The 27504-nt window shown below is 40.0% G+C and overlaps 1 protein-coding gene across 1 annotated transcript in view; it reads right to left on the reverse strand.

Moving 5' to 3' along the window:
• CFAP58 (cilia and flagella associated protein 58) overlaps positions 1-27504 on the reverse strand; it is a 68298-nt gene that overhangs the window by 37074 nt on the left and 3720 nt on the right. The window contains exons 2-9 of the mRNA XM_075717908.1: positions 19758-20039; positions 14549-14697; positions 12561-12717; positions 10340-10534; positions 7963-8100; positions 5597-5756; positions 3765-3847; positions 2404-2595 (exon numbers count right to left, since the gene is read on the reverse strand). Coding sequence (XP_075574023.1) covers positions 2404-2595; positions 3765-3847; positions 5597-5756; positions 7963-8100; positions 10340-10534; positions 12561-12717; positions 14549-14697; positions 19758-20039 — 1356 coding nt within the window. The remainder of the gene's footprint in view (positions 1-2403; positions 2596-3764; positions 3848-5596; positions 5757-7962; positions 8101-10339; positions 10535-12560; positions 12718-14548; positions 14698-19757; positions 20040-27504) is intronic.

A 27504-nucleotide genomic window follows, 5' to 3' on the forward strand; every position in this document is an offset into this window, starting at 1 on the left:
CTGTCCATATGATTACTGCCCATTGGTAGCTCATTCCCCACCAGTTGTGAAATGGCTCCTGTAGTTTTGCCACAGTTTCTCAAGTTACCTATCTTCATAGGTCAAACAGTGAACCTAAATATTACCTAGTGGATATAATAATCCTGATCCTATGTCGTCCTTCCACCCTGTGTTTTGCCCTGTCTTATCCTTCCAAACAATGAGTAATCTCATGTAGGGAACCTGTCATGGTTTAGCCCCAGCCAGCAGCTAAGCACCATGCAGCCGCTCGCTCACTCCCCTACCCCGATGGGATGGGGGAGAGAATCGGAGGAGTAAGAGTGAGAAACACTCCCGGGTTGAGATAAGAACAGTTTAATAATTGAAATAAAGTAAAATAGTAATGCTAATAGTAACAGTATAATAATGATAATAATAATAATGATACACGAAGCAAGTGATGCACAATGCAATTGCTCACCACCAGCCGACCGATGCCCAGACAGCTCCCAAGCAGCGATCGCTGCTCCCCGGCCAACCCCCCCCAGTTTATATACTGGGCATGACATCATATGGTATGGAATAGCCCTTTGGGCAGTTGGGGTCAACTATTCTGGCTGTGCCCCCTCCCAGTTTCTTGTGCACCTGGCAGAGCATGGGAAGCTGAAAAGTCCGTGACTAGCATAAGCACTACTTAGCAACAACTAAACCATCAGTGTGTTATCAACATTCTTCTCTTACTAAATCCAAAACACAGCACTGCTTCTAGGAAGAAAATTAACTCTATCCCAGCCGAAACCAGGACAGGAACCTCTGCAGGGGCAAGACTATTGTCTCACATACTCCTGTGCTCCAAACTGCTGCTCTTCACCTGCAAGCTGAGTCAGGAATTGCCCCTTTAGTGAACCACAGAAGCCTGCAAGTCCTTTGGAAACTTGCAATCACAACACAGGCATCATTATACAAACAGCTAAAGTGTCATAACCCATCTACTGAGGCTCTGCCTTATAAGAAGTGACAGAAAATTTGCACCCAAAGTGGCAGGGGAAAAAAGAAAAAGTAAACAGGCAAACATTTGTCATTTTCACCCTCAAAATCTTGTGAGCAACCCTAATCATAATTGAAAGCAAGAGCCTTGTAGTTCTGAGTGTTATGAATTACACCCTGGCCCTAGTTTACAACATTCTTAAGTCATATCTATGCTGTTAGAAATGCGCTATGAGGGAAAGATGCAAAATATACAGGAATATATAGGAATAATGGATTTAAACTAAAGAAGAATAGATTTAGACTAGACATAAGAAAGAAATTTTTTACAATGAGGGTGGTCAAGCACTGGAACAGGTTGCCCAGAGAGGTGGTAGAGGCCCCATCCCTGGCAACATTCCAGGTCAGGCTGGATGGGGCTCTGAGCAACCTGATCTGGTTAAAGCTGTCCCTGCTCACTGCAGGGGGGTTGGGCTGGGTGACCTCTAAAGGTCCCTTCCAACCCGAAGCATTCTATGATTCTATGATTCTAATATGACTTTGCAACAAAGCCAAATCTCACCTTCATGGAATATTATTCCAAGGAAATGACAAAAAGTATTCCAGACAAGGGAGCATATACCATTCAAAAGATGATTTAAAAGCCCTTGATAACATGAAGTTGGAAAGGAAAATTTTAAAGTGAAAAGATAGCAAATAACTTCTGGGTTGAAACAGCTTGAAAGCTAATCCCAGTAAATCAATTAGCTTCTTGGAGGGCCCTTCAATGTGATCTTCAGCAATTAATGGAACATTTTACAACCATGTTCCTGAGTATACCATCAGGAATAAAGCTGTACATAATAACGGGCAAGAGGCAACACAAAATTTATGCAGTATTTCTCTGCAGCTGTTCCTGGAAAACTTCTGTTTTGCAGACTAGCTTGAACACGTTCAGATGTTTTCACATATTGGGAATAATCCTTCAAAATGCTAAGTCCCTTACAAAGATGTCGAGCACTGTCAGCTCTCACTGGCCTCCATTTGAGGACACCAGTAGTATGCAAGAGAAGGTCCTTCGCAGATAAGACAGAACAATCAAAGAGTAATTTCCAACTGCATATGAGAGTTTCAATTGTGGGACTCAGGTGTAAGAAGTCAGAGGCCTTGGTTTGAACTCAAGCCCTAGTTTCATTTCCCAAATGATCGCTGAATAAGAGAAATACATGGCTGTACTCCAAGTGTCTCACAGAATACACACCCATTGATGAGGTTCTCCCAGAGAGACCTGAAACAGTAAGCAGGCAATATGCACTGACAAGAAGAAATCTTTGTAAACTGTGTGAAGACCACTGATCTAAGCTTCCTCCTACTGGCACTTTAGGAAATGAATACATCATCTTTACAGTTTTGAGAGTAAGACAGGAAAGAACCACTTGCACAAAAAGCTGTTACTACCTTCTGTTTGAGCTCACTGGTTTCATTGATGAAACAATTTCTCTCCTTCTCCAGTTGGTAAATAATCTTCCTTTGTTTCTGAGCTTCATTCTTATAATTTTGGATTTCTTCTTCCAAGTTCTTCTTTGACTGTTCATGGAGCTTCACCAAATTTATCTGCTTCTGAGTGGCACTTGTAGCCTTGACCAAGTTCTACAGGGAACACAAAATAATGACTCTTGAGCTGAAAAGGCAACACTGCCACCACTATGACAAGAACATGCTATCATCTAAGTGGATTATGGAATTCCCAATGTTATTACTCCTTATCTAATTTGTTCAGTTGAAATACTTGAGCCTCAAATCTAATTTAAAAAAAAATCTCTAACAAACAGAGCTCCTAAAGAGTGTTTTTTTCTGGTTTGAAGTTAAAACACTAGTGTCTGCATTACAAAAAAAATGGATAGGATTGTTTACAAATGGTTATAACTAATGAGTGGAAAAACCTTACCGGCTTTAAGGCATTTAGATTGCAAAACATGCCAATAGGCAGTAAAATAATTAATAAAGCCAAAAACCCTTCCTTCTCATGTCCTAAATAGCAAGTTCAAACTGTAAATGAACTAAGCTTCGTTTAAAATTATGTATAAGGATTAAACAGAAAACACCAAGATATCATCTTTACAAAATCAGCCTCTGGTCCTACTTTGAAATTTCTTTCCCTATACAAAACAGGTATTTGTTACCTGCCAAATCTGAGCCCCTGCTAGAGTCAAGATACAGGACCGTGAATCTATACCAAGTAAAGCACCTCAGAAATCATCTTTTAGCATTGAATTTACTAGATTACACTTCAGGAATGCCCATAAACATGAGATGCTATCCTGCAGTATAAGAACCTTGGGCTGATGGAAAATGATCAGTATGAGAAATGGACCTAAAAGCAAGGATTAGTATAAACACAGCCTGCCAAGCTGCTATGTGGTGCATCAACATTTTGGTTTGTACTTTTACTAGCAAAGATTTAGTTTGCCTAGATTAATATTAAACTTCATATGCTACAGAGTGTAAAAGCACAGATGTAATGAACTCTCTGGATATCAAATAAGGGGTTTGCAATAAAGGTGAACACATGTAGCATTTTTCAACTCCCTGACAGTTTATATGTTAAAACTTCAAAATCTTTTGTGTGTTCAAGGGTACTAATGCTATTTCAATGCACAGAAAGGAAGCAGTGTAAGCACCTGCTTAAGGAAATACAAATGCTTTACTTAACGCTATTTATTCTACAACATTTCTGTGTTGCTGTCAGTGTTTAAACTACAGACATTTCATTCTCAAGCCGTGAGATTTGTTTAGCAGTATTACCAATGCAAGCTCACCTTACTTAGCATATCCTTTTCCCTCAGAAGCTCATCTATAGCTTTCTTGTCAATCTCTGCTTGTTTTTTGGCAGCCTCCAACTCTGGAGAAAAGGAGGAAAGAGAATAAATCCTGGGTTCAAATTGTACAGCTGGTAAAAAATGCAGAAACAACTTAGAGGACTTTTTAAAAAGCCTTAAAATTACATGAACAGTTGAATTAGCTGTGACCAGGTTTTGCAACCTCAGGTATCACTAATGATGTTAATACTTAATTTGGGTACTTAGAAGAACTTAGAAGAACTCAGGCACAGTAATTAATGGTATGAGGACTTACTGTATTTGGGTGTTCAAGCCAAGATACCACAATTGTTTCAGAAATCATGGAGCACACAGAAAATCAGAGCCTTTTCAGAAGCTTCAGTGTGAGCATCAAAAAACTGAGGCACTTTCAAAAACAGGGACTTTCAGAATTGTTCTAATCCGTCTATGTGAAATCCAATTCTCCTCTGAAGCAGTGAGATTCTACTGGCTTCAGTGGAGTTAAAACTACTTGCTATGGGTCAAGATTAACACTGGGCATATACTATTAAAAAGATATTAAAAATTGAAGACATGTGTTTTCACTATATTTTAAAATTAATTAAAACCTGCTACACTAACACTGCAACTCAGGAAATGCAGTACATTGGAGTGCTAAGATATGTCAAATATTGCAAAAAGACATGTTATTAGTAGCGATTCTCAGGCATTCCAGTGCAGATCTGAATTTCCTAAGTTCCTCTCTCCTTTCTAATACAGAGCATGACTTTAAGCAGTACTAACAAAATGCTTGTGGGAAAGCTCTTCCACCCTCACAGAGGTGTCTGAAAAACAGGCACGACTTTCCAATAGAGTTATACGGAAGGATTCATGTCTCATACATGCAGTCTCTTCAGGACACAAGCTAGAAACAAGGCAGAACAGCGAGAAGCATTTATGCCAGTATATATAAACTTGGACTAGATGAAGTTTCTAGCAAAGGGTTTTTTTCTGCCCCCAAAAGTGAAGTCTTATCAACTCAAATGTTTTGCCAACTTCATATTATTTTAGCAAAAAAAGAAACAAATCATAAAACTGTTTTTTCTGAAAATCACTTTGAAAATGTGTCTATTTTTGTTTCAAAGCATATTTTATTTTTAAATTTATTTGCATTTTCAAGTTAAAAAAAAAAAAGGAAAGTGGTTTTAAATGCTCAAAAATACACCAAAAGTTGTTTTTTTGAAATTAAACAAAATGCTTTGTTAGAACCAAGGCATTTTCTTCCAAAATTTCCATTTGGCAAAAGTGTTGAAAATTCCTTCTTAAAGTTTTCCAGATCTGCTAGCAAGTCAAAGTCAATACTTGGACAGCTCTAATATCCACGCTGACCACTGAAGTCCTAAACATAGCAGAACTAAGTTTATCAGCTCACTTGCACGTATTCATTTCCAGGCTGTAACTATTCAGCAGAATCAAAGCAGGAAAAAACGTGTGTCCCAACCATGTCTGATTTCAGTAAGCTCTGAGATTGCTTCCCTCTCACAGGTCAGTGCAGGGGCAATGAAGGTGCATTGCCAATGACTCTCTATGCAACATGGCACAAATAAGCACACCACAAAGTTCAGTTAAGTCTGTTGTATTTTGACCCTACATATGCTACGTTATGAAAATTCTGTAACCCTACAAGGTTTTTAAAATGCTGCTGTAGATTCCAACTGTCATTTATACAGTCTCATACTAGACACTAAAGGAGAATGATCCTAACAGGAGAATGTACACTGAACAAATAAATTATGAATCAGAAGAGATACATCCATCAGTTAGGCACCTACCCCTCTCCAGTCCAGATATTTGATTTTTTAGGGTGTTTCTCTCATGTCCTGCATCAACTTTTTGCTCCTCTGCAACATGCAGCTTATTCTGGAGAACATCTCTTACTTTGTTCAGCTTTGAAATTTCAAGGCGCATCTGAGTCACTTCATCATTTCTGGCCTACAGAATAGCAACAAGGAAAGAGGAGAGAAAGCACCCACAGAAATAAAATGCCTCTGTACTTGACATATACTTACTCCATGAAATTCAGGAAGCAAAGGTATAAGTGTTGCAGGTCGCCTGAGAGAAGATAATTAGCTAATTGAACAATATTAAAAATAATTTAAACAAAGCCAGCTAGGGCAAGGAAAATGATAAATCTTATGCTTTAGGGCTGAAGATGATCAATAAAGAATCCCCAGCTGCAAACCTCACACAGCACTACCCAATTAGTCCTGCAGATTAAACACAGGCAGCTCTGATTTCCTTTGAAGTATTAGGGACAGTAACTGTGATGAGAAAGATATCTGTAGTGTGGTCTGTTTGCATGTCCCTAATAGCAGGTATCTGTTATCCCCATCTTTTTTATAACCTATGGCTTTAAAGAAAAAGTAAAATGTAGAGTTTGTCTCATTTGCTATACAATCAGAGGAGAAAATAATTGATTAAAACACTGCATAAAAATTAAGGAACTGGTTACCAGGAAATGTGACCAATAATCACAACAGAAATTTATCTCTTTCTTTACTTTAAGAAGTAAATACCTCGTATAATTCAGTACCACTGTTAGGTTTTACAGCCATCACACACAGACTACAGTGTTCCACTTAGAACTTCAGATACTGATTCTGTAAGATGGTGAATCCTGCTACGTGAGTATCCTCTGGGAGGACATGAATCTCCTCAATTCTTACTGATAATAACCTTCAAGAGATTAATGAATACTTTCACAGTTTGGGTTGCCCAACACCATAGTGGAGGTACTCAGCACACTACAGGATGAAACTGCAAGCACAGTGCCTACAAAAAGGACATCTCAGATCATGATTGGGGCTCTTAGAAGCTTTAGCAATTGGCTTAATTACTAACTGGGCATTATCTTTTATTTTTTTGTTCCCAGAAGTCCGTGTGCATGACTGTACAAGTTCCATCAACTTTTCTTGAAGTTAGGATAAGATCATAGAATCAAAATCCTCCTTTTGACACTCTAGAGCCCCAAACGTAAGCCACATCAGAACACATTGTTTGTAAAGTTTTAAACAATGATGGTATTGCTAGAAGTAATGATAAAACCAGATAACCTGGAAAAGATAGTAATTTATTTCTCAAATAGGTAAGAAAAATATCCTCCATTCTGCCTAATAAAATACAACAGAAGACAAGCTCCTACCATAAAGCCCATTAAGGATCCAAATTGGAATCTTCTGTGTTTTATTAGTTATGAATTAAGCTTTTAATCTGTCAGTGGTTAGTTTTTATCATTCTGACTAACAATTCCCATTTAAAAAAAAAAAAAAGCTCTCTATTGGCAAACAACCTTTTTATTTAGGTGAATTGGTTATACTTGACTAAACCTTGATAAGATAATGATTTTCTACCTGAATTGTCTAATGTTTAGTGGTTTAACCCCAATGATGATACAAAATGCAAGACATGGTAGACAGAGTAATAGCATCTAACACTTATACATTACCCTTTATCACAAATGCTCTCAAAGTACCCTAAAAAGCATATGCAGGAATCATTTAATCCTTCCCCAACTGAAATTCACCTGCTTCTGAGTGGTACAAAACAACTGTTAAACAATGTAAAGAAAAGAAATCCGTTTAGATCAGAAAGTAAACACCATCTTGGTTACTTATATTTATTTTTCCCAACTAATACTGGGGGGGGGAAATTTTAATCTTGGAAGCAACTCCCTTCAGTGGAAGCTATCCAGGACACTGTCGTTATAATATATTAACATTTTTCAATGTTTTTTGGCAATATTCTGATTATGTTAACCACTGTAAGGAAGAAAGTCATTGCTCTTATCTGAAAATCTCACAATTGAAAAAAAAACTTATGCTTGTCAAAAGTACCATGCATCCTTTATGAACACAGTGTCTTGAGCATTTTGATTCACGCGTTTTATGAAACACAGCTTCTCCAGCAGGACAGGTGCTACACTGTCAGGTGACAGAGTTGGAGACTGCACCATGGTACCGCCACAGAAAGAATGGCATCCAGTGACAGCCAGATCTGTTCCCAAAAACTCCTGAGATTTCCCCCAGATCTACCTATAGGGAACTATCAGTACAAGAACTGAGGTCATCCCTGTCCCAAGTGGTAAGATTGCCATCAGAGTGATATGGCTGATAGGATGCATGCACTTTCTGGTACTTACTTTCAGTTCTGCTGTCTTCTGCTGGATGTCCTGCATCACCTCTTCAAACATCACACTGTGCTGCTCACTCTCTTGCATGAGCTTACTATTTCTCATCTGAAATTGCTCAAGTTCCTTACCAGCTCTTTCATTCAAGATCTGTTAGATTAAAGAACAATCCTATTAATTCTTTTTAATCTCATTACAATATCTGTATATACATGAAGACAGAACCTTCCATCTCCCCAGGAGATAAAAGCTGCTACAGATTGTTGTCTGCTTAAGAACCACTCTTCATTGCTGATGAAATTACTAATGTGGAATATGATACATGTTCATATTGATTATGGGAACTTATAATTTCTAATGAATAACACAGCCAGTGTCATTTTTTTTCTGGGAGCTTAGCAGGTCTCTCTTGCAGGTGGTAGATAAATATTTTACTACTTGTTAGGCATTTGGCAAGCATCATGTAACACAACAACTTGCTAAATATAATTACTGGAAATGAGTATGAGATTCAAATTACTTCAATCAGCAGAGGGCAGGGGAGCTCTGTTTCTTAGCGAGCAAATCCTACATTAATATGCTGATAACATCTCTCTGGGTACATGGTTTGCTGAGAGCAGGGCACAATCATTTTCCTCTCTAATTTGTCTTCAGTTAAAAGCCCGGAGCAGCAGTTTCATGGTTTCTATGGAGAACATATATTTCAATACTGGAGCTGCCAGCCTTTTCTTCTGCTTGATGGGACTTCCTTTAACAGATATCACTCCGTAAGTGAGGAAAGAACAGTCATCATATTTTTCACTTCAAGCATTAATGTGTGATAAACTGATTAAGTCAATATGTACTATGCCCTTAACAAACATTAAAGGAAGAGAAGTAGAATCTTGCATGAACGCTCTTCTGAATGCATGCAGAAGCAAAGACAATGTAAAAACTGTTTCTTGTGTTGTGAATGCCAGGATAACACTATGATTCAGGCGATTCTTTACTGAGACTTGGACATGGGTGTGATGAAACCTACAGTAGCTGTATAAAACCATTTTCACTGTCATGCAAGCAAGGATATCTTATTAGAAATTTCAGTGGAATAAGAGCAGGCGTCACAGCCAACTACAATTCAGTTGAGAAACAATAGCCCAATGACACTGCAATAGCTGAGTCACCTTCTCCTGCAGATCTCTACTCTGACTCTTGCACCATTGGATAGACTGTGTTTTGGACAGACTTTTTGCAAAAGACAATGCAGGGCCTCCACAGACACCTTCAAGCCAGCACAGGCAACAAAGACAGTGCAGTAGTCCGGTTAATTAGCCTAGGCTCAGCACTTTATGTGAACTGTTGTTTTCCAGGAAAGTTTGGACAATTGAATGCCCCTAAAATCCACACTTAGAAAGGTTGAAAGGGACTATAGAAAGGAGGAGGAAGAATGGAACAGATCCAGGAATTGTACATATGCTATTTAAAAACAATGTGATTGTCCTGGCAGATCATGGAGCTGCCCTCCAAAGCTGCATCAAGTCAGTGATATTCAGAGAAATAATCAAGTCTTCTCTGTATCTCTTTATGTGAAGTATTTTATTAAGACTCTATGTTGATAAAAAATTGTCACAGACCTCTACCTTCACAAATTCAGGGACCTGAAGGGAAGAAAAAGCTGTAAAAGTAATAAATTGACAAGATACACACAACTCCCAAAGAAGTTTCCCTTGAGGTAGGACTGGTTTACGGTGATGAGATCTCCCCTGCCATTTACTGAAATTGCTTCTCTGAGAGTTTCTCAAAGTCAGGGGAAATGGACTGAAAACCTGAAAATTCAAACACTTGCAGAACACTATGTTAGGACATTTCCAGGTAAAGTTTTTAGAAACAGAATGGGGAAAATCAATCAAAAAGGTTTACTAAGACAGTTCTCTGCCCTTTCACAGAAACTCTTCCACAAGCTTGAGAGGTAGATAAAAATTATTGTGACAGAGAAGAAAGAAGGGGTCAGAGATAAAATTACTTTACCAGTGCCAGTATAGTGAATCAGTGGCAAAACTGGCGATACACGTCAGAAGTCCAACCTGGCAGTCTCCTGTTACTATCATTAGATCATCCATGCTCTTCACAGACTTCGTCTCATTTGCTGTGATCTTTTCAAGATGATCTCTAACAATATCATTGTGATCCACTACTGATTTCTGTGAGGAAATCTATCTGAAATCTGTCAGCAAGCTTTACATATTTATTTATTAGTAAAGTAATATTTATGTAAAAATAAATATTTGCTAAAATTTATTGACTTAAAACAATCTCCCTCCCTCCCCCTTCAGGAAAATCCATTTTCTTCTTTTTTTGACATCTGACCCTAATCTTAGACCTGATGAATACAGTGTGCCATGTACCCTACCTTCTGCTCTTTTAGATGTTGTTCCATCTTCAGTTGTTCCTCTTTGTTCTTCTGTATATGTTGCTGTAAATTCCTGATCTCAGCTTGCTTGTTATCCATTTCAGCTAGAAGATTTTTCAGCTCCTTCTCCATTTTTTCCTTCTTTCGAGCCTCTCGTGATGCCTCATTCTGATGCAGCTGGATTTCTTGCTGAAGCTGTAATAATAGAGAAGACTAAAGTTTAAGTTCTGCTGCCTTTTATTCAGGAAAACAAGGCCTCTCCTTCTATTATGCTTGATTTTGGAAACAACAGCTTCTATACTACTGTACCGACTACTACATGGAACTTGCCAGATCTTCTCAGAATATGTTCTCTAGTGGCTGAACAAGAAATCCTGCATGAGGGAACCTATTTATCAATGACAAGAATTTCTTAAGCACCAATCAGTTCACCAACACAGAAGGGTCTGATACAGTTCAGACTTAAAAGCATTCCTCTGAAGATGCAGTGGCACAAATGTATTTTCAGTTGTAAGTTACTTGTAAAGTGGTACTTTCTGAATGCAGCATTAAAACTAATTTGGGCTTGATGTTGTATTAGAAAGACTTTTAATTTTTCTCTCTCACCAACAGAAACACTTATTACACTAATAGTAAAGGAAAGAGAGAGATGTCAGGCCAGTGTTCATTTTCACAACTGCTCTCAATCTTTCTGCTCACAAAGTTCCTCTGTGGGAACTCTGAAAGAGGAGCTTTCTCTCATATTTAATAGACTGTCTTATGACTTCTGCTCTCTCCCTCCCCAAAAATGTGACAGAGCAGAATCAGCAGAGAGGAGACACAGGGGGGTGATCTACATGGAAATATGCAGTTCAGCCAGGGACCAGCAATTGAAAGATGTTCTTTGCTTAAAGAGTCCTCTCCCTCTGAGCCCACAGATGAAAAGCTGCCAGAACTGACTGGGTCTTCAACAAGACATTGTCATTTAAGCAGTCTGAAGTGGAGAATAATTTCATACTGGGAGAATAGGAGGTGGTTACAAACGCTGCAACAATCCCGTAAATTTAAGGGCTGATGAAGTATCAGAAGATTAAGGCTGGCAAGATTCAGTGAGTTTTGACAGGAGTTTCAATCCTCTCTCTCTTTTCTCCCATGCCCACAATGCTGTCAGAAAAGCAAAGATTTATATTCTCTTGTAATCTGCTTTAGAAACAGAAATTAGTTCTGTGCATGAAACCTAGGGTAATCATTACTTTCCTATTTGTATTTAATAAAAAACTGTAAGCTAAATGCTGCTTCCATCTCTTCTCTGTTCTTTAAGTGTTCTTTTCTGCTTTTCCTTTCTCCTGTTGTCTTGCTCCAGTCCCTATTTATTTTCTGCTTTAAATTCCTTTATTCCTCATTATTATGTTTTTATATTTTGATGTATCAGAGATCTGTATCCCATTTTCCATCCTTTTCTACTTTCTCTCCATGCAGTGGGTATCCGATTGATCCTCAGTTTTCTGTATCTCTAGCTGCTATACACATTTAAAGGAATGCTATACACATTGATGAGTAAAGAAGAACTGCCTACTCAGATCATCAGAAAAACAGGGAACTTAAAGAGGAGACAAAAAAGTAAAGCTGAGATGGAATATGACTGCTCTCTACAGACACTGGTGAGGTGAAAAATTACTTAAGCTGAAAAACAGTAGGCAGGAATCAGTGTGAAAAAGAAAGTAGTAGGTCTCTAACCAGTAGAAGTGTGAGGTTCTGGAAAAGCTTCCATAAGCAGTAAGGGAGAAAATAGCCTTATTAGCTTTTAAGTCAGAATTTGATACAATCTTAAAAATGAGCATCATATGAGAAACACTGCCAACAGCGAGGGACCTAGGACCTCCACTCCAAGTCTATGTTCTAAGTAGTTCTTTGGAGGCATAAAGATTTACAATGCAGAAAAAGAAACACATCTCCAATATGAAGGATAACTACAATTCAGGCAAAGGAATCTTGGCCTCATTCAGAGTATTGGGAAGCTACGGAAGCAGGTGGTGCTGACAACACACTTTGCAAAGGACATAGCCTAGAAGTAGAGAGAAATATAAAAATCATTCACAACAGCCTCCTTTCTGAGCACTCCTAAAAATGTTTGAGATGTGAAAGAACAAGTAGTAGCATACTAGTCAATGGAGATCAATTGCAAGAGTGGAGAATGGCACAGGACAAAGCCTCAAATCACCACCTGGTGATCTGTACAGACCTGCATAACGGCTTGATCTGCCTCGTTTTTTGCCCTCTCTGTATCCTGCTGCTGCTCTGTGGCTTGAGTTAGACTTTGACGTAACTTCACGACCTCTGACAAGAGTTGGTCTCGCTCCTTTGTTATCTCTTCTTTAAGTTTTAGCAAATCCTGGATACTGGAAGCAAGGAAATAATAGTCAAGCAGCGTCACAGGCCCTTTCTGTTTTTCCTCCTATGCCAGAGCAAGATCTTTCATGAGAAATAGGAGTTTAAAAGTAATTTCTTTCATTTTAAACTCCTCTTGTATTAAGGCTCTGTTGATCAATTGAATTATACACTCTATCTACTGTGATCATAGTCACCCACAACATAGGCAGCATTAAAAGCTAACCTAGTCCAATAAATCACTCTTTCTTTTTATATCACATCCTCATGGGTCTGAAGAAACCTTCAGTTTCCCAAAATGATAACAGGGAGCAAAATTCCTTCTTCTCCACCCATTGCAAAATTACTCAGGGACCAAAAATGTTACACTGTTGTAACCAGTCTCTCTGCAGCTTACCCGAGTGGGCAGTGAACTGGGTTATGTCTTACAGTCATCTAATGTAAGAATAAAACAGACTCCCTGTTTGGACACATGTACAATCTGAAAGAAAGTCCAAGCAGTGTGGGTTCAAGCTCAACCTTAAAACCAGCCTTATAGTTCTAAAAGACTATAGGGTTTTCAGCCAAACAGGGCTGAAAGGAGTTGTCTGGTCCCATGGCCTTGTTACTGGACAGAGTATTTAAGCATGGAACTGGAGGGCAATGCACAGGGAGATTTAAGATGAAATTGTAAGTAGGCAGGTCTCGGCAGCCTGGGCAGCAGCTGGAAACAGCAGGAGTGAGGTATTGGCAAAGTGCTTCTTGGCTCCTGGCTCTGGCAGGAAAATGCAGAAAGCAGCCACAGAGAGCTGCCTTTAGGGAGAGTTATACTAGGGGAAGGCTTAATGACTGAGCTTTTAGATCCAAGGAAACCTGTTCCACAGTTCCAGAACATTCCAGGGCCAAAAGGTGAAGGAGTGGATTTCTCATGCATCCAGGTGGTTTATGTGCTGGCACACTCCTTGGAGGCGAAATGTTTGAGCACACTAAAGGCCTGGCTCACAGACACAAGTCTTGTTTATGCAGCCTGGATACGCAGTGCATGGGGAGATGAGCATGCCCCATACATATCCTGAATGCATAATATAAATAAATACCTTACAGAGTGAAAATTTCAAGCCAGAACCAACTGGGCCAACCATCAGTAATCTCGATAGAAAGTGCACAGGTCACAGGGTCAATATACTCAATCTCATCTTTGAGTTTACACTTAATCGTACAGCACAAACACAGTCTGAGGACCTGATACCACAAACACTAGCTTTTGGAGGGCTTTTGAGCCGCTCCTGAGGATCATTATTATTTGTGCACTGTAGCAGCTAGAGGCTCCACCTGAGACTAGGTCCCTCTATGCTAGTGGCTGCGGAAGTGTTCAGTAAAAAATCCAATATTCTTGAAAATGTATAAACATAAAATACAAACAAGAATACAGACAGGGATGATGCCTTATAACAAAGCTAGAAACAGAAGAGAAATCAAGTCTCCTGCTTACTTGACTTATCCACTTGACCCTGCGGCCATCATATGTAAAAATGTTGGCAGGATCCTATTCTCAAAGACAGAGTATGTTGAAATACTAGTCAGATAAAACAATATGACAGATACTGAGAAAGTGCATAATATTGATTTTTATTTGATCTCTTGGCTTAATCCAATGCTTAATGAACTCTCTCAGAGCCTGATTCTGTACTTGCTCATTGCATAAACACATAGACCAATAAATGTGCACTCATGAAAACAGTAGAAGACAGAAAAGACCTCTCTCTCTGTTTTCCAGTGTCTTTGTAGTGTCTAAATGGCTAAACAAGGTGTAAAATGATAGAAAATCAGATCAGGCTTTCCCTCTCCCTGGGGAAATCTTACTTGTACTCTTGTCCCCGGGATAGTCCAGATCCTTGCTCCACTAAGTTAGTTAGGCGCGCAATTTCCTGTTGCAGTGAATTAATTGTTTCCTTTGTTTTTTGTTCCTTTTCATAGGCTGTATCCACCATTTTCCAGGCCTTTTCAATCTCCTAGGGACAAAATGGAAAACAATTACATAAATTAAATTGGGTTGAAAATGAACAACACAAAAATTAATTGCCTTGCATATTGGTTAATTAAGAAAATAGATTTTCATGCCTTTTCATGCTTAGATTCACAATAGTTTTCTTCACCAGTTGTCTTTTCTTTTGGACGAGGGCATAGCAAACATTTTGAGCCATTCAGGCTAGGTCAATTTACACCACAAAACCTCTAATACATTTTCTTTAATGCATAGATCTGAACATTATCAAATCTCACTCTGTGAGGCTTTGGTCGTGTGAGTCCCACTAATATCTAAAAATTTACTGAAAATTCAGTGCCCACAAAGGTACCATCTACTTAAATAGCTCACTCATGTCTGTAAAAACCTTATTAGCTGTTATGACAATGAACATCTAGTTTGCTTTGGATAAGAAAAAGATGTTACTCTGGGCTTTTCTCCCTCTTTGTTCATTTTCATCTGTGAGGACCTAGTGTATTTTGATTTTAACTATGTATTTAGACAAGCCACAATTCTCATGCCAAATTTCAGCACAATGGAATTACTTGAATGACAGACTCGTGTGCCTCTCATAAGCCCAGGGTCTGATATCCACAAACAGGATAGGGGAGGAGGGTTCACTGGATTTTTTAACTTCCTCTGCATCTCTCTCCTTTGAATCAGATCCTTAAGAATCACACAGCAGGTTTATTCCTTGCCAGGTTCAAACCAAGCTCCTACCAGTTCTGGAATCCTGTGCTAAAAAAATGCATACATTCAGAAAGTGACTGGCTGGAAGAAAAGTTTCCGAAGACTCAGTAAATAATGAAGACACTACTTTTGACACTTGAAGTCCCTAAGCTGCAAATCACAGCATGATGTCCTCTCTCTCGTGCTCTTTTCTCAGCTGGGTCCTGGTGGAGTTCTGGACTTGATGGACTTGTACAGATTTAGACTCCAAGTGTGGCTGTGCAACTCTGCATTAGCTCTAGGGTCTCCTCAAGCAAAGCCAGATAGAAGCATCATTACATCAGGCCATAATACATAATATCCCTGTCAGCTCCTACTTGTATCATATGAAAATGGGGCAGGGAAAAAAGAATTTTAAAACACTCCACAATGAAGAGTATCAAACAGTTTAATTTATATCAAATTGTTTACAGCAGTTCTTTATTGAAATTAATATCTATGGTTCTACAAAAACCTATTTAACATGAAACTCAAAATGATGGCACCTATATTATGGTATATTGTTAATATATTTATTGAACTCTTAAATCAAATAAATGTAGTTCTTAGCTGTTCACTGCCTAAATTAAAAATTCAAGCTACCGAACTAGCAGAAGTAACAGGCTACCAGAATTTGCCGAAAAGCTAACACAAAATATAACATCTGTAGCGTCTTCAAACTAGAGGGGGAATACATATTCATTTTATTTATTCAACTAGTTCAGCATATCCAAATTTGAGAAACCACCTGGAGCATAAAGATCAGGAATGTTTGCTCTTCTTTTTTTTTCCCACCCTATTAACAAAGAGTTAAATGGTGGGCTCTACTTGTTCAGAAATTCTGAAGGAGATTACAGTCAATTAAATTCAAATTGTGAATTGTGAAAACACAAACAGTGTTTTCATTACTTAATAAATTACTTAGTTCAAAATTTAGTTTGAAAAATGTGCTTTTCACTTGTGTATCAAGCATCTTCAGCCTTAAATATTAAAGTCAATTGTTACATTTTATACATCTTGAGTTCTAAATTCCATTCAAATGCAGCAATGATCACACATAAAGTATTAAGCATCACCCAGTAAATAATAAATTTTTCATTCATTATTATCTTACATAAAAATGTTCAATTATGAAATTTAAATAAATACATGCTAGGCTGAAATAACAGTATGAAGACATAATGTATCATCTTGACTGGCAGAAAAGCATAAAATATAGCTGTAAATAAATATTTGCCAACCAATAAGAGGCAACCAACCTTTATCTAGAAAAATGTGAATGGAAAATAAGATTAAAGCTTATTAAAGATTAAAGATTACTTAAATCAAAGCTTCCTGCTGGCTGATTAGACCGTGATTAAAATTGGTGAATTAAATCATTACGATTGGAGTTTTGGGGGATAGAACTGGTGAATAAAATCAATATGCCTTCTGAGAGGTCTTACTGGCTTCAGTGAGTATTTCATTCTGGTGAGCATTCACGAAAGTGATCCCCTGAAGTCAATGAGGCCATTCAGATAAGCAGTAATTTCAGGTCACCCTAAGCTGTGCTTTTTGAACTTTGTCTTGCTTTCAATGTGTAAAATCAATTTTATTGAATTTGTATTGATAAAACCAATTTTCATCAATAAGGTTAGCAAGCACAGATAATGGCCCCATTAATAAGCAAAATCTAAATAAGAATTTGCTACAGACTTCAGCATCAGCAAAACTGGGCTTCATTATAGTCATTTCTTGGTTGTATCTTTTACTTCAAATAGTGGATTTTAAATTCAAAAGTATAGAGGAGGAAATTTTTTATGGAAATTTTCTATTACTCAGTGGAGAGGGGAACTGAAATGATGCAGAGTATGTCAGCATCACTGGGTGATTGCAGTACATGGTTAGGTAGATAACATGCACTGCAGTCTGTTGTATAATTAAAGATGGAACTACGCTGGATGTTTGCAGTTAGAATCATTCAAAAATTTTTTGAGAAGTACTGGAACTTTGGAAATTGTGAAGCAGAATCATAAAGCGTGACTGCCTTACTTTATTTTCATTAAATGCCCCAACAGATCACATCAGTTTCAGTGCTCAAAAACTAAGAATTACTGAAATGCCATCTTAGTATATTGGATTGATACCCCCGGAAATTGAAAACTTTGTAATTCCAAGCTGGGCAGTACAAGCTCCTATAAAATCCCCTTCTAGGGTTCTTCCAGTGCAGCCTTGTGGATCAGTATCCCTAGCAATGAAAAAGAGAATTGTATTCCCTTGGTGTTCAGCTTGGCCCTTTGTTCCTTTCATATGACTGTAAACAGCAGACTATTATGTCCGGTTTATTAAATCTACAAAACAGAGCACTGAACAACCATCAGACAGTTAACAGCTATTGACTATTACTGACCTGGGTCCTACCAGCCACTGATCTGTGTAGTTAACCCCTGCCCCTAAACAAATCCTACTGATTACAAGGCTTCACATGGAGAAAAATTTTGCTTCTGCAACTGTTATTTGTGTATGAAAGAATGACCTAGAAGAGGAAGGCCATACACCTGTTACCCTGATGACCCATCAAGTCACCAAGATTTAGGGCCTTAATTTGAAGCAACCATACCATTTTTACAACAGCCCCACCAGGAGTCTCCTGTCTTGTAAATAATGAAACAATGGAACAGATTGTTTCTTTAATTTAGCACTGAAGAATACAATCTTTGCTATTTTAGCACTTGAACTTTCCTCAACACTTGTCTTGGACACTTGCAAACACATTTGCTGAATGTTAGTAAAATTGTAGTGAAATACTACAGCTGTAATGGAACTTCCCTTCAGAAAGGAGAATAACATGAAATATGAAGGGTATACCAAACAAAACCCCAAAACATGACATGAACATTTTAAACAATATCCAAATAATTCCTGAACATTTAAGGGAAAGGCTAATTCTCATAATCAAACTGAAAAAGTATCAATGCTGTTTACTTAGCCCACAGCACACCACTAGAATTGAAAAGTCACATATTGGGCATTGCATGTCATTTCTAATAGGATCATATTGTCAAGCAGTTTTTTCACTACAAAATCTCTTAGCTGGTTCAATAGTAGGTGGTATTGTTAAGCCATACCTTGCCTGAGCTTCAAATTAGCTGCTGAAATTGGAAAGGCTCTTATTTTTCCTACTCTTCCACTCCTCAGTTTTATGACATTACTAAGACAATGTCTCCTCAGCTAGGGAACATCTTGAAGGATTGCCTCTGCTGCTGTTCACACTCAGAGTATTGCCATGTAATAGCAGAAGGAAAATGATAAGGATCATTGCAGTTCCTGACACCCACCTACCAGGTTTTGATTAGCAGCAGTGAAAATCAACAAGATTTTCTACGCAGTTTTCTTCCTCCTTCAGGATGCTTTGAGCAGTACCATGGGCTTGCAAGCTGCAGCCTTACAATGACAGCACTGCTATTTATATTTACTCTGAATGTATTTTCTTCCTAATTCGAAGGACAAGAAACTTCATCTCAAAGAACTTCTATTTCTGTAGTGCTCATAGATCACTCTGGATTGCTACACTGAATTTATTTTACTGGAACAAAACACTTTATTGCAAGGCATGGAGGTTTCTTAACTAAATGCTAAATTAAAGCTTGTCTAGGTTCCACAGCCTAAGCTTTTACACCACCAGAAGGAAAAAAGTTCAAAATACAGTCTTCTGATCATTTGGAAGCTTTAGGTTTCTGGTAGTCGAACCTCACTGTAAGGCTAAAAATATCAACTGGTTTTAGTAAGTCAAGCACTTTGATTTGACAGAGTTCAAATCAATAATAACAAAGAACATATCAGAGTAAATTGGTAAAATCACATTGAAATGCTATATAGGATTCCTTTTCACAAACACCATGAAACATTTATTTATATGAGTTGATGACACTTCCCTGGTCTACAATCATATTTCAGCAAGTAAGTAGATTTTTTTATGTTCTGGTGATAGTTAACACCCAAGCAGCACTTCAAAAATATTAATGAATCCAGTCTCAAAAACTGTATATTAAGTTGAGAACGTGCTATTTTACAGAGGGAAAGCTTAAACAAAAACTATTAGTGAGTACTTGAAAGTTGATAGAGTTGGATTAGTGCAAATAAACACAGAATTTGACTGGGACTTGTAAAAATACCAGGGTAAAGAAACAAAGTGATTGGTAGCAAAGTAGAGGTTAAAAAACTGGAGATGCCAGCTCTATAGTTAGCTCTCCGGCTAGTTCTCTACAGAAAATAAAGTGTTCTTGTAGATGCTTTTCTTATTACCATGTTTTTCATTAACCATTTGCAGATCATATTTAATTCTATTCAAAACTTTACCGTCTTCATTGACGATATAGTTCCCCGATCATCTTTAGAGAGCTTTGTGAGCGCAGCTACTTTAGACGAATTCACCACAAGCTCAGCATTTAGGTCCCTGCATTTCTCCATGAGACGCTTTTCATTTTCATGGGACTTCTGCATAACAGCATGGAGCTTCTCATATTCTATTCGGAATTTTTCCAGAGTTTTATCTCCCTTAAGTAGATTGATGACTTCTTGGAAGTCTTTCTCCAGTGCTTCAAATGCACTTTCTTCTAGATATGTTTTGCCAGACTTTTCCTGAATGAAATGAGATAGATAATCAACAAACAGGAGGAATTCAACATCTCAGTTATGACCCCAGAATATAAAAAAGCAATATACTGAGTGTGTAACAGCTACTAAGAAATCATGACAAAATTTTCTAAAATAACAGTTCTCTTGCTAGCATATGATATGCACATTGCAGGCTATTTTTCAAACGAATCTTCCCCAATTTTACTGAAATAACTTGTGCTTTAACAGTCAGAGTTCCTGTAATTGAGTACCACAACTACTTTAAAGATAGGTCTATAAAATACCATCATTGTGATAGTGTTTAAATAATACATCAACTATTCAGGAAGCCCAGTATTTTAGCTTCAATTCTTCCCAGTTCTCTACACTCTAAAGTCTGATTAGTTTATGCTTTCTATGCAGACAGTGCCAGCAAATCACTTGCAGACAAGTGTGTCCAAAAGCTCCAGTAATGCCAATGCAAGCCAATCCCTCCTCTGCAGGAAATGCTACCGTTAAACCTTTCACAGGGCACATTTTTGATAGAGCTTAGTTCTGACACCAGATTTTGCCAGCTTAGTTGCTGGACACCAAATTCCACCAACATTTTTCAAAACAGCTTAAAATAAGCCTCCATTATAGCCTTCCACAGAACACAATCATACCAAGTGGAGGCAGTGTGTCCACTTCTCAGGAGTTTGCTTGATCAGCAAGATAAATCAGCCCACGGGATGCCCTGTGCTGTCACAGATACATTGCTTTCACTACTCAAGCTTGCTCAGAACTGACTGGAGCATGTCTACACTGCTGTCCTGGTTTCAGCTGGGATAGATAATTTTCTTCCTAGTAGCAGGCATAGTGCTGTGTTTTGGATTTAGTAGGAGAAGAATGTTGATAACACGCTGATGTTTTTAGTTGTTGCTAAGTACTGCTTATGCTAGTCAAGGACTTTTCAGCTTCCCATGCTCTGCCAGGTAGGTGCACAAGAAACTGGGAGGGGGCACAGCCAGGACATCTGACCCAAACTGCCCAAAGGGCTATTCCATACCATATGACGTCATGCTCAGTATAGAAACTTGGGGGGGGTTGGCTGGGGAGCAGCAATTGGTGCTCGGGAGCTGTCTGGGTATCGGTCGGCTGGTGGTGAGCAATTGCATTGTGCATCACTTGCTTTGTATGTTACTATTATTATTATTATTATATTGTTATTATTATTATTTTACTTTATTTTATTTCAATTATTAAACTGTTCTTATCTCAACCCAGGAGTGTTTCTCACTCTTACTCCTCCGATTCTCTCCTCCATCCCATCGGGGCAGGGGGAGTGAGCGAGCGGCTGCGTGGTGCTGAGTTGCTGGCTGGGGCTAAACCACGACAACTGCAATCTGAGGTCTAGGTACACCCTTGTAATCGCATCTCAGAGGTGGACTCACTTGGATAGAAAAACAGCTCTCCTGTTAGCACCGGCCATGGACGTATGGCGACCTCCCCCCTCACAGAGGAGAGGCAATGAGATGCACAGCTCCCACAACCTTAAAAATCTGCCCTCGTATCTCCGCCCCGCCCCCCAAAACCAATGGTTTGCTGTTTCAAAAATGGTTCAGGCCCCTCCTCACCATTTGAACACAAACAGTTTAAAGGTGAGAATTATCAAAATTCTAAAAAAAAAAATTCTGAGAGCAAAATGACACATTTCATTTGTTTCATTGGGTTTTTTTTTTGGGGGGGTGGTACATAAGTCCACGCTACCTGAAAAAACTGAAATTAAAAGGGTAAAAACAGACCCTTACAACTGGAAAGAACATTCAGGCTGCGCAACGCACCAAGGCAGAGGCACCAGCTCCAAATCCCCCTTCCTTGCCAAGGCTCAGATTTGAGGGTTTTTTTCCCCACGTCAGAAACTTCAGTGGGAAAACAGCAACCGCAACTGGAATATTAAAACCCACGCTCCTGTTGGCATGGAAGGGCGGTCTGCGCGGCGCGGCCAAAGTTTGGTGCGTAACCCCTTCAAACCTGCTCACGGCAGCAAATTCGGGGTTCGTCTTATTTCATCCTCCTCTCCAACATCAAACCTTCGGTTTTGATCTCGGTTACGTTTATGATCACTAAAGCGAGTTAAAAGAAAAGCAGTAATGGCATACGGGGGGGGGGGGTGGGGAATCACACCTATGCTCTTAAAAGTAGCAGGTGTTCCTAAAATTTAAGTGTTATTACTGCCTGTGTACAAGTAGCCTAATTGCTCCTACTTTCAACACAGGATCTAACTGAGCTCTAAAGTAATTCGACACATAAATACATAGATGATATAGAAGATGTAGTTGGGCTTATTCTGAGGTACAGCCTTCGGCCTGTCCAAAAAACAGGTGGGAATGTAGGGTGCGGGAGGGCTCACCTCAGCCATGCTGCCGGCGGGCTGGGGCGGGCCGGGCCGGGCCGGGGCCTGGGCCTGGGCCGGGGCCGGGGCCGGGGCCGGGCCCGGGCCGGGGCCGGTGCTGTAGCGGCCCCAGGCCGCGGCGGTGCAGAGGAGGCCGCGGCCGTGCAGAGGCCGCCGCGCTGTATCGGCTGTATCGTAGCAACGGCGGCGGCGGAGCCGGGGCGCGGCGGGGCGGGCCCTGAGGCGGCGGCGGGGCCGGGTTCGCCCCCGGGCCCCTGCGGGCTCCGCAGCGCTGTGTGGGCCCACGGCCCGTCGCGGCCCTGCACAAGACCCTGGTCACCCCCACACACACCCCCCCCCCGTCCCTTGGGTTTTCGGGGTTTTCTTCCAAAGCTCCAAGTCCACCTTGCTGTCGAAATTCAGCCGCCAGGGACTGTAATGAAGGGCGCTGAGGAGTACCTGCCCGCTGACATGGAAGCGCTGGAGCTGCTCCGTGAGCCCAGCAGCGGGGTCATAGAATCATAGAATCATAGAATCGTCTAGGTTGGAAAAGACCTTTAAGATCATCCAGTCCAACCATTAACCCACACTACCAAGCCCACCTAAACCAATCAAGGGTAGACTAGACTAAACCATATCCCGAAGTGCCACATCTACCCGTTTTTTGAACACTTCCAGGGATGGTGACTCCACCACCTCTCTGGGCAGCCTGTTCCAATGCTTGACCACCCTTTCCGTAAAGAAATTTTTCCTAATTTCCAGCCTAAACCTCCCCTGGCGCAGCTTGAGCCCATTTCCTCTCGTCCTATCGCTAGCTACTTGGGAGAAGAGACCAACACCCACCTCACTACAACCTCCTTTCAGGTAGTTGTAGAGAGCGATAAGGTCTCCCCTCAGCCTCCTCTTCTCCAGATGAAACAACCCCAGTTCCCTCAGCCGCTCCTCATAAGACTTGTTCTCCAGACCCTTCACCAGCCTTGTTGCCTGTCTCTGGACACGCTCCAGCACCTCAATGTCTTTCTTGTAGTGAGGGGCCCAAAACTGGACACAGTATTCCAGGTGCGGCCTCACCAGCACCGAGTACAGGGGGACAATCACCTCCCTGCTCCTGCTGGCCACACTATTCCTGATACAAGCCAGGATGCTGTTGGCCTTGGCCACCTGGGCACACTGCTGGCTCATGTTCAGCGAGGTGCAGCAGCTAAGCAGGCAGGGTCAGGCCTGTGGAAGGCGATAAAAGGGGATTTGTGCGGTTTGGGGGCACAAATTACATTTGGAGCCTGCCTGCTGTCATTTCATTGCACCCGACTGTTCACACGAGCTCATCCGTGCGTGTGTGGATGATTCTGCACAAACCACGGGGCAGAACGAGGGAACGCAGGACAGCGGCTGCGCGCTTCGAGGGCTACGCTCAAGTATCGGCTGCTGCTGCTTGCCCCGCTCCCAGCTAACCCTTGAAATAGTTGGGTTTATCTCTATGGGGCCACAAATTGTTTCACCTGACAGCTTTTTAGGGCAGGGAATGTATTGCACCATGTGTACACTCCCTAGCAGAATGGATGTTGGGTATGACCTTAAAGTACCACTTGAAACTAATAATGATGATGGAAAACTTTTTCTCTTCCTGCTTTAATGATGCCTGTATTGTAGCGCTTCATTTTACTGGTTACATGGCAAAATAGGCAATTTCAAATGGATGCTTTCAAAAGGTCTGATTTTACCATTAGAACTGGAGAATAATACACATTTTATAATGTATTCTCTATATGTATGACTTAATTTGCAAAATATTCTACATGCTGAAACATTGTTTCAATCATTTCAAAGCACACTTCTCATAAAAATTAATAAAGTTCCTTTTCTAAATTTTTCACTCTTCTTTTTCCTCATTTTCTTTTGTACTGCTTTTTCTTACATAATAAAATTACAAGGAAGTGATCATGGTAAATTCCCTGATTCTAGGATTTCAGATTCTCAAGAGGACCAAACTTTTAGACCTTTAAAGCAAAACAGCTGCACATGTAAAGAAATATCAAAAGACATGATTTTAATTTTGCTACCAAAATACTGCTGGAGGAAGGGGATATGCTCAGAATTTAAAAAAGGAAAAAAAAGGTTATATCATATAACAAAAATACCCTTCAAATTTACATCTTAAATATCTTAAATATATAACTTTGATATTTATTATACTCTTTCTTATGGCTTTAAAAACAAAACAGGAGTGGAAGCTTATGATGGGAGGTAGTTACCTTTGTGCTTTAGGTTCATGTTGCACTTGTGGGTAACAGCATAAATGCGTCCAAAAATGATACCTATTTATTGAGGCATATCCCATGAGCTTCTGTTTTTCAAACTCCTGGTGATTTGTGCCCTGTGAGACCCCCTAAGGGTGACTGTATAGGCTGGTCTTCACGGCAAGTGCTATTTGAGCTCAATTAATTCAAATTCGACGAGTTCACTGTCCTGGTAGCTGCACCTCTAATGCAGTGCAGACCCAGTAGGGTGACTGTGTTAGGAGTCCATGACAGCTCATGCTAATGCCCGTTTTTGATAAGCCAGCCACCAGGCCTTAAAACACCACAACTCATAGCGCATAGTTTTAAGTGCAAACAGGACACAAATCTGTGACAAGACTCAAATATTTACTTTGAATTAATTCTGCAACAAACCTACAGAATGCCTCGACAATTTCATGACCGAGGAGCTGGACTGACACTCAGGAGGACATCTGGGTTTCTGACCTTAGCAAAAATTTCTTGTAGCTAGGGACCAGCCACTGAAAATTCCCCGTGCTTTATATTCATCAGTAAAGTGGAAATAACCACAGCTGCCATCCTGCAATAGTGTTGTGACTGTCATGGCTATAAATGATGTGATCATGTCATAGAGTAAACCTATAGACAAGATGGAGCTCTTGGGAGTGGGATCACTTTTTAACACTGCCTTTTAAGCTAAGCCTGTGTTTCCAGCTCTGGGAGAACCTTTCTGCTGGTAAGAGCAAAAAAATTCCCACAGCCACAGAAGAAGAAAAAAATAAATAAATCACCTTAAATAAAAATAAATAAATCTCCATTAACAGGAGGGACAAGCCAGACCCAGAAAGTTTCAGTTCATTGAAAAGATTGTTATTTATTTCCCTGAATATCTGGTTTTGTTCAAGAGACACCTGTACTTTATGGTAAATAAGCAGAATCACCTGTTTCACCAGCTGCATAGAAGAGGGGTTCACATCAGTGGGGTGTGTGTGCAGAAAGGGTTACTAGAGAAGAAATATTTGCTCACTGATTTATTTGAGGTCACAACCCTCAGGCAGTTAATTTAACACATGTTTTAAACTGTAGTGGCATGAAAATGATAAGCCATCACTTCCTGAGTGTAAGGATTTATGGGTTACTGCAGAGATATAAATAAATACAGTGAAATCTGAACATAACATCACCCAGGAGAATGTAAGCAATTTGAGGCAGGGACCATGACAGTACTTGTCTTCTGGAAAGTGTAAAATGAACCTTGTGGACACTGGAAGGTAACGATAAGAAGAACCGACAAAGGCAAGCCTGCGAGCGGGGGGTTGGAAATGCCTTGCCTTTCACACCATGGTGTTGTAAGGAAGAACATCACTAGGTGGCACTCCACCACCACAGTGGTTTGATAAACTGCCCCCCCCCCCCCCCCCGCCCCCAACCCAACCAACCAACCACCCACCCAACCCAACCAACCACCCACCCAACCAACAGCTATTTTCAGCCCTGACAAGCTTTTCTGGTTTAGAAACGTGTTACAGGTATTAATTAATACAAGGAGACATAATGGTTGGGTGAACATGTGTTCCTGGATGAGGTCCTGTATTTGCATACAATTTTGCTCAATTTACTCAGATAATATCATCAATGGAAGATTACCACTAAGGAAAGCAAAATTTGTCTAACAATTTACTAACATTAAAATATTATTTTATATATATTACAAATATGCTACATGAATATTACTTATCTAACTGCAAGTCTTGCAATTTCCCCGGCGATATGGGAATCCATCACAACCTCATGGCCTCAAACACCAGTGACGCTACAGACACTGTCACTGGGCTGACATCCTGGGACATACCCTGGAAGCCACTTTGCCTTCTCAGAGTTACATCAGTTTTGCAGTATTAAAAGGAACAAAAGCTTACTAAAAATACTTCTTTTTCTCTGGTGACAAGGAAACACTATGCAGTCCTCGATTACTTAATTATCTAACTGGTATATTTACTATATTCTTTTTGAATGTGCTCTCCTCCTGTTATTTTCAAACTAAATGATAGTTTTATAATGTGAACAGTTGTTCAGTTTAAATTGGATTGAGGCTTTCCACTTTGTTCATAAAGATCACTCAACACATCTCAAATAGGAGTAACCTTTGATCATGTTTGGCACTAGAGTTGAGCCAATGATCTCGAGAGGAAGAAACATTACCATTTTCACAAAAAGTTAAATCATGGAAATGTTTTGATTAATAGAAACACCCAAATAAAGAGCTTGGTTAGTTCTGAGACAGAAGCTAAAGCTGATGAGCAGTCTGTGTATAATGTACAATTACATGCTCTACATAAAAAATAAAATAGATGACAACTATGAAAAGCAGCTAAAATTAAGTCAATAATCCTGGAACTAAGCTGAACTTGCCATCCCCCAGCATGGTTTGAAACTGCAGAACAGTTTTCCGTCCCAGTTCTTCCTCCCAGTTCTGCAACTAGGATTGCAATGGCCTGCCACGCTCGTTAGAGAATTCCTCTCTTCTACCCTTCTCCGAGCCGAACACGGGGATTCTCTAAGTCTGCTGGAGGAAAGCAATGCTGTGCTGCTCCTCATCACCATCGCTGCCCACTGCGGGCTCTTACCACCACCTGTATTATGCTTTATGCTACCAATCTGACCTACAGCTTTGGGGAGCGACATGGGGGGGGGACTCTTCCTCCTATGTATTTGGAGGAACAGCCTGGTAAAAGTGACGCCCTCCCATCCTGGCTGCCCAGCATCATTAATCCCTAGAGAGGCTATGAAGGAAAGCCTACAAGGCAACATAAACACACTTGGCCCTGCACAGCACTCAGGTTTCTTCAGTGGATGA

The sequence above is a fragment of the Pelecanus crispus genome, chromosome 10 (genome assembly GCF_030463565.1).
Source record: "Pelecanus crispus isolate bPelCri1 chromosome 10, bPelCri1.pri, whole genome shotgun sequence".
Classification (NCBI taxonomy): domain Eukaryota; kingdom Metazoa; phylum Chordata; class Aves; order Pelecaniformes; family Pelecanidae; genus Pelecanus; species Pelecanus crispus.